Raw genomic sequence first — 8,583 nt, forward strand, 5'->3', positions numbered from 1 at the left:
AAAGCAAAATTCCTAAAAATTTAATAATTGAAGAGTTAGTATAAGCCAGCTCTCTAGAATACCACGGAGCTTACATTAAACCTTCTATAAGACTGCCTTTTGATGAATCTATCATGTCGCTTTTGGTTTCAGCCACTTTTGGTTGGGTTTTCTTTCTTTTGTAATATTGGAATCCTGATTCCAAGTTTCATGGATAATGAAATACTTTCACAGAAATTGTCCTTTGTTATTGTATTAGACCTATATAATAATCTCATGAGATAACACAAATCACTCAACAGGTGTTTCATCTTCCTCATCAGAAGCGGAGGCTTCAGTGGGTTATGAATTGGGTTCAAGTAGTACTGGACACAACATTTGCCAGACCCAGTACAAAATGAAAATGCGGGTCCCTTGAAAAGAAATGATTAAGAATTTCAAGATGATGACAATGAGGCATTAAACCAAGTGCAGGGTCCATGTAAGAACAAGGCCCTGTGTAAATACACAGCCACCCACCCCTGAACGTGGCTCTGTGTCTGTGCCACTCAGGAGTGGGCTGTGGACTAGGATCTATGAGTCCTGTAGGCTTTACACTGTACTTTGGCATTCCATGCAAACTAGAGGCTCTGTAAATACCTACATTTCCAGGTAGAAGCTGTTGCTTAAATTATTTTTTATTTTTATCTTATTTTTAAAGATTTAATTTATTTTAAGAGAGGGGAAGGAAAAGAGAGAGACATCGATGTGCCAGAGAAACATCAATCAGTTGCCTCTTGCACGTCACTAACTAGGGACCTGGCCCACAACCCAGGCATGTAGCCTGACTCAGAATTGAACCGGTGACATTTTGGTTCACAGAATGACACCCAACCCACTGAACCACAGCAGTTAGGTCAGTTCCTGAAATTACTAATGATAACTGTGTTTCATATTATTGACCAATTTTGAGTAAACACACATGACTGACTCACTTGAGGGCCCCTGTGTTCCCACATCTGTATACTAGATCACAAGTATATCAGGTCTTAATTTCTTATTTACATCATGCTTCATCAGTAAAATTAAAAGAAATCTTACATAGATGTAAGGGTTAAGATATCTATATTGCACATTTTTAATTTGCTGAACAAAGCCATATATAAAACAAATGCTTTTTCACATATGATATTTTTAATCAATCAATCTGATATACTCTCCCTACTAAGCACACCAAGTTGCCTTGTTTTTTAAAACTTAGGCAACTCTAAATATCCTAGAATTTTAAAAAAATACCCACTTTCATCTCCCACTACAGAATTTCAGAAATACTCTGGTTACTTTCTTCCTTGTGGGCCTAAGTATAGCCTTCTAAAATGCAATCACTTTTTTAAAGTGACAAGCTCAGTCTAATGGGTTTTATTACTTAGAGTCTTACATACAAAAATGCTTGTATCCCATGATAATATTTAGTGATGTATGATAATGGAAGAATAAAATGGAAAAGAAATATTTCATATAAGGTAACATTATACACTTGTATATAACTTCTGTGTTCCACTAGGCAATTTTTGATGATTTTTAAAGAAAACAGAAAATTCGTCACAATGAACAGCTGAATAGTGCTTCAGATTTTATCCGTGCCAACAAACAGTGGAGAGGTGACCGGGATTACAGCCTAGAAGCAGAGGCTCCATATAAACACTGCACGCAACATTTCTATTTGCCCGTTGACTAACCTAGGCTTTTTAATTTCCATTTATGTTTGAAACATTAGATGCTGAGAGGTAATATATTCCAGCATGGTGCCCCCAAAACGTGTCAAAAATGCTCCAAGCAAGTAAATCAATACACTGATATGCTTAAAAATGGTTTTCTAAAACATTTAAAATTTACCATTTTTGTTCAGGAGGAGGAATTAAAATAAATGCCTCAGTAAAGAGGTGTGTGTGTGTGGGGGTGGGGGGTGGTGGCAGTGCCCACAGGGGCACTGAAACGGGAACATCTCAACTGATTTGTCCGTTAACTGCAGTAGTGTTACCTGCTCAGATCTGTTCCGCTGCTGGTGCTGGTACTGAGAAAAGGTATTACAGGAAGAAGCGATTTTGTCCTTTTCAAACTGTTCCTTCACTCTGGCCAAACCACCGGGCACTGTGCACATGCCTGATTCCTCCATCACCTAGGGCAATTTAAGAAAAAAGGAAAAATCAGCTTTATATTTCCTCAGGATAAGTTCTCAAGCTATTTTTTAACATTTGACAATTATCAATGGGTGGTATATTTAAAAAGATATCAATACATATAATTATTTCAGTAGACCATTACAGAATCTCTTAATAAAAATAATCTCTCATGTTATTTTCTCATTTACCTGCCTTTTGATATTAAAATTAGAAGAATACTCAAAATATTGAGTTAGTTCTCTTTTTCTCAGATTTTGATGTCTGGAGATTAGAATTATTAAAATGCATTTACCCACTCATACACAGACTGGTAGAAATTAGAACAATGGATTCAATTTTAATCCAATAAGGTCGTCATTAAAATCCCAAATGTTATAGGCAACACATAGAATATTAAAAACATTGGACTTGCTCCAAAATGTATTTAAACCACCACAGATAAACAAAAGAGCCTCAGAGTATCTTGTATGCGAAAATATTAATACCAGCAATAATATCAACTACTTAATAATAGTCCAGAGTGAGTTGCTATGTACTTACCCGTATTTTATCATCTGGTGCTTCTCCACATTCTGTGAGATGTCGACAATTATCATTTTGATTTTAAAATGAGGAAATGGAGATTTGGAAAAGTAAGGCAGCTAAGTGCTCACAGCTGGGGTGTGAGGGTTGGAGCAGGAACTTGAACTTGTGTCTGTCTGCCTTAATCATAGCTGTCTGTCAATCCTTATAAGCCTTAAAGGAGAGGCAGAAAAGCAGCAGGTCTACCTACCTCTCCCAGACTCAGCTCTTAGCCTTGGTATGTGAGACAGGTCGGGGGTGGGGTGGGGTTAAGATTATAAGGATTTTAGTCTATCACTGGCAGTTTACAGATGAGGGAGTCTGTTTCAATAGGCAATACTTGGAACGACTTGAAAAACACTGCAGAGTCCTGTCAGGTTTTATGGGAAGTGCTATAACTCAAGGGTTTGGGTTTTAAAAATTGAGCACCCTCCTCAGCCTGGCAGGCACTCACGCTCAGATGGGAAAAGGCAACTCTTGAGCAAGCAGGCCTCAGGCCCACCAACCCTCCCTCCTCCAGGTCTCCTTAAAACTGGAAGGAGACTCAGCAACACTTCAGACCACAGTAGGTCTTCTGAGGTCTGGCCTCGTCCTGACATAACCTTGGAAGCCTTGAGACGAGAAAGTAACTGGATGCCCAGAATGCTGGTGAGCTGAGGTTCCCATACCAAGGACTGTGGGCTTCTGTGGACCTGGAATCTTTGCTCCCGTGTGGAGCCTCTCTCTCAAAGAGATACTAAAGGTACAGCTCCTGCCTTGGGGTTCCTCATATGCCAAAATACTAGACATTAAGTTACAGTAATACTCAAGGTTATGCAAATTCTAGCCAGTTTCATAACTGGTTGCTTCATTAAGTTCATAACCTTTCCCAATTACATGGACTGTGAAGTATGCACCCTGCCTCGATGGGAAAGAAGGGATAATATTGTACACTTAGATGTCTGTCAGATTCTGCAGCACTCTCCACGTATGGGTCCTGGTCAATTACTGCTGTCTGATACTTGCTCAAGTCAAAGGAAGGTATGGCATTTCTTTTGAAATTTAAGATAATGAAGGGGAAGGGTGAATTAAGGCTACGATTTTTTCAAATCTCCCTTCCATTGAATTTACCCAAGTGGCCTTCCTCAGTTGATCATATATAGAAAACACAGGGTGGGGCAGAAGCAGGTTTACAGTTGTGAGTATGGGAGACACAGAGTTTATTCTTGTATTATTATTATTGGTTGATTATTGTACTATTTACTAGTATTACAACTGTAAACCTACTTTTCCCCCACCCTGTGTATAAATATTAAATTACAGAAATTAAGGTAATTATTGTTAAGAAGAACCTTACTCTTTCCAATAAATACAAACAATGTCCAAATCATGTGCAAATTAATCTGGCAAACCCCACTAATTATGCTAATAACTGGGGACTTTCCTATTCTGTGTCTTTCTTCAAAAACAACAGTTCCTATACCGAACAGGTTGCTTTTCATCTACTGGATGAATAAAAAAAAACAGATATATTCATTTCTTTCCTTTAGCCTTGTGCTTTGTACACAGGGCAAATTACACACCAGAAACGCATACAGTTGGTTATTGTTCCTAGTGGTCTACCGCCACCTCTAACATTCCCGGCACTGCTGCTACACGTCCGCCCCTGCTCACCCACCTCAGGGAGGCAAGTCCTTTAATGTAGGTTAGTGGTGGTGCTAAGGATTTCTTGTTCAGCTTCGATTGTCGAGGGAGGTTTCTACATGTATGGGATAGATGGCAGGAATGACTCCAGGAGCGGCTGACAGCCATAAGCTGGCTCAGGTGGAGATCGCTTCCCATGATTTTGCCTTATTTAGCACCAAGTAGTAAACATCCCAACTAATCCATGTTCTTGTAACTAACCACAAAACATAGATTGCTTTGTTCTGAGCCTTTTCATGTTGATCCTTATTCTAGGTTTCTTATTTTTGGAGTCAGAAATAAGATTCAGAATCTAATGGCCATGCCAATAATAAAGTTATCTTATTAAATGAATTCAAATACCTAACACAGAACCTAACCTAATATGAAGTTAGTTTAATAATAAGTTAATTTAAATACCCTACATTGAAAGGTAGGTAAATATATTACATAGTCCTCAAATTCCTTTACAAAGAACTTAGAACCCTCTCTTGGGTTCCAGGCCATAATAGAAATAACATAGTTGGGGAGTTTGGACGGACAGTGATTCTAATCTTGGTTCTGACACTTAAAACCTAGGACTAAACAGAGTTTCTGGAACCCAGTGTTACTTCTCATAAAGTGAGGATAACAATATGTTTCGCAAAGATTTCTTGTGAGTGTTAAAGAAGATAATGCAAATAAAACTGCGCAGCACAGAATCTGGCATTTTAATTTGTTTCTTGACAAATGTTACTTTCCCCTTCTCTGCCAGGGGGTTCCTGCAGTCTGCTTCCTTTTTCTGAGCACGACTTTCATTTAGGTTCCGCTGAATGCCATCTGGCCGGGTCTAGGACAACAAGAAGCTGATCACTGTCAGACATCTCAGCATGACTGAGATGCAATGGATAGAGTCTGGGGCTGAATCTGTGACTTCCAGATTTTGTATATAAAATATTTGGCTTAAGTTTTATCTTTTGCAACAATAAGAATGGACCTAGAGAACATTATGCTAAGTGAAATAAGCCAGTCAGAGAAAGATAAGTACCATGTGACTGCACTCATATATGGAATATAATGAACAAACTGAACAAACGAGGAAAGTGGGGATAGACTCATAGATAGAGAGCAGGATGACAGCTGGGAGTGGCATGGGCTGGGGCTGTGGGATTAGGAGATGGAGGGATCTACCAAAAAGGAAAAAGGACTCCTGGGCATGGACAAGAGGGTAGCAATTATGTGAGGGGCAGGTATTAGGGGACTGAACCGTGAAGGAAAAATACAATAAAAAATAAGTAAAATAAAATAAAAAACTATTTAGTTTATCTGTATAGACAGAAATTTAGTCATAAGCAGTTTCCATGACTTTAAAAAATTGAACAATTGTTGTAGCTGACCAAAAATGCAGTTTCTTTGTTCACTTTTCTTTAGATATTTGCCAGGGCTTCTCTGGGATAATATGTTTTCTTTTTCCCCTCTTACGATGTTCACTTAGGGCCAAACCAAATGATAAGGTAATAGGGCATTTGTTGGTTCAAAGATGCTTCCTTGTACGGGAGGGGGGGCAGTTGAATATAGTTAAAAGATTACTGAAGTCAAGAGACTAAAAATTTAGTATGGCTTTGTCACAAATTACATCTTCATAAATCCCTTTCCTTCGGTTTTTTGTTTGGGAATTGGCAGGAAAGAGACATATTATTAGATTTCTTGTATGTGAAAAAGTTTCAGAATAGAATTACATTAGCTAGTTGAGGGGGAGAAAGTTAGGGGATGGTGGGATTGAGCTAAAAGGACAAAGGACTCATGAACAGGGACAACAGCGTGGTGATTGCTGGGGAAGAAGGGGTGTAAGGGGACTAAATGGTAATGGACAAAAATACAATACATATTACATTTTTAAAAGGGTTTGTGTCAGTGATAGTTTGTGTCCAGTTTAAATATTCTTTCTTGCACATTTTAAATGCAAATTATGTCCTACACAAGTTTTTATGGGTTTCTGGCATATTCTCCTAGTTCATGGAAGAATGGCTTACTAAATAAAAGATGGTTTACTAAATATCCAGTCTTTAACTAGGTATTTTCAAAATCAGCTTGTTTCCCCAACAATCATTTCACCAGTTTAGAACACTAATTTGTACTAAAGTTCCTTGATGAGCCAGCAGGGGGCGTTGTTTAAGAAGAATGGCAGGAGATGCTGGAGTGATAGTGTTTTGGAAGTGATCTTAGAGACTTGTCATTTCTTTACATTCATTCAAAATCTGTTCTGCATCTAAAGTAGATTTTAATGACTATGTAAAAACTTAAATGTCATCTAGAACTGCAACATTGTTAATGAGCTTGGCACAGTCAGCCTTGTTTCTAAATAATTTTTAAAAAATGGTAAGAGTAGCTATTTTAGAATTCCACCCATTTTAGCTATTCTTTCTCTTTTAATTAAATGAATAATTTTGCTAATTTGGTAATCATAATTATAAAATAATCTCTTTATATTCCTTTAAGCTATAAAGCTGCCACTAATAAAATGACTCATCAAATCCTGTGGAGTGAAGACCACAGAATATGAAATAGAAATTCTTTTCAATATGATTTCATTATGTGTTGGCTCTAAAAATTAGTGGTCTTACTGAATTCTTCTGTTCCTATAATAATAATTGGGTTAGCAGAGTCCCTACATTGCTAATCTCCCTCATTTTTATGTTGGTTAACCTACACCTAATAGATTTAGTACATATGGAGAAATGAGAAAAGCAGAAGGAAATTATACTGGTAGTGAATTTAAATAAACTATTCATGAGACCAAGGAGGGAGGCATGCAGGCCCACATTATTAAAAGTTGAAATTAATCCCCAACCTTTCTGAGGAGTATAGCTATAGGTTAAATGATAATAGTGGGAATAATAACCCCTTTATACAGTACCTTATGGCTTACACATATATTATCTCTTTGGCTCCTCACTAAGCCCCTCTATGGTAGATGGTTATTCCCATTTTTCAGTTAAGGAAACTGAAGCTCTGAGACAGGTTAAGAGAGCAACCCAAATTTACACAGTTAATGAGTAGCAGAGCTGAAGCTTACATTTAGATCTTCCAAATTTGAGTCACACTATTTCCGTGCTTTTTCTTCTTTAACCCATTGTCCCAAAGTATTCTTATATTGCAATATGAAGAGGGCATGTAAACAGCAGACAACAAGCAGTTTGCCTAATCCAAGACTACCAGGAGCAGCTTACATTGGCAGAGAAGCTGCGGTGGTCACCCCTGGAAACAGCTGCTTGGTACCTCGCCATCCGCTCCTTCAAGGACACCACCTCCTGGAGGTCAGACACACCCTCGGCCAAGGCAGCACTATCTTCTCCAAATCCACTCACAGGCTTATTAGGGCCAATAATCACTGAAAAGAAATGTAGCATGCTCAGCTATGTGCCAGGCTTTGCAAAGAAAATAGCATATCTTATGGAACACTGAAGGCATTTAAAATATCTGGTCATAAAACAGACTGCGACATTTCACAATATTTCCAATGTTTCACTGTCACCCTCTTTTCTTCAAGTGTCAAGCAAAGCTACAAAATGCCAAGGCAGGAGCACATACTTACACAAACATTAAAAGAAAATATTGTCCCCACCCCTACTCCTACAATTATTCTGATGAAAATAGTTATTTATTAAGAGAGAATAATGTTAATTATAAACATTCCTGAACCACTGTGTGTTGGATTTATGCTAAATGCTTTAAGAGCATTATATCATTTATTTCTCTAACAACCTCATAAGGTAGGTGCTATTATTTTCTAAAATTCATAAATAAGATAACAGAGAGGCAAAGTTAAAAAAAACTTTCTTATGATCATACAATTAACAAGCGATAGATTTGATGGTTGAACTTAATCTTCAGCAAGCCTAAAAACTGTTCTTCCCTCTCTACCCCCTAACCCTCAAGAAGATACATCTAGTTAAAATATACGATTGTTAAGAAAATTATAGACTATGTTTTTTTCTTTTATTCATAGACATGTTACCTAAGAAAGAAATAATAGTTCTATTGGAAAAAGCTTTTGAGAGAGTCTATTTGCCCATTGAAACCACCTGCCTGGCAAAAATAGAGGGTAGTGGGGCTTACATACTTGGAAAGAAAACAAAGGACTGTTTGCTTGACCACAAACTAACAATTGTTGGAAACAGACAGGTCTTAGAGCCCATATAGTCTCACTTAGCCTAACCAGCTCCTTTCAGGCATGAGG

The 8,583-nt window shown here is 37.8% G+C and overlaps 1 protein-coding gene across 1 annotated transcript in view; it reads right to left on the bottom strand.

The window, feature by feature from the left end:
• XIRP2 (xin actin binding repeat containing 2) overlaps positions 1-7,734 on the bottom strand; it is a 46,547-nt gene extending 38,813 nt beyond the window's left edge. Inside the window, exons 1-2 of the mRNA XM_037044549.1 lie at positions 7,574-7,734; positions 2,000-2,137 (exon numbers count right to left, since the gene is read on the bottom strand). Of these exons, the coding sequence (XP_036900444.1) occupies positions 2,000-2,137; positions 7,574-7,630 (195 nt within the window). The 5' untranslated portion in view covers positions 7,631-7,734. The remainder of the gene's footprint in view (positions 1-1,999; positions 2,138-7,573) is intronic.
• Positions 7,735-8,583: the final 849 nt, after the last annotated feature.

This window comes from Sturnira hondurensis, unplaced genomic scaffold, assembly GCF_014824575.4.
Source record: "Sturnira hondurensis isolate 20B ecotype Veracruz unplaced genomic scaffold, ASM1482457v3 Scaffold0004136, whole genome shotgun sequence".
Taxonomy (NCBI): Eukaryota; Metazoa; Chordata; class Mammalia; order Chiroptera; family Phyllostomidae; genus Sturnira; species Sturnira hondurensis.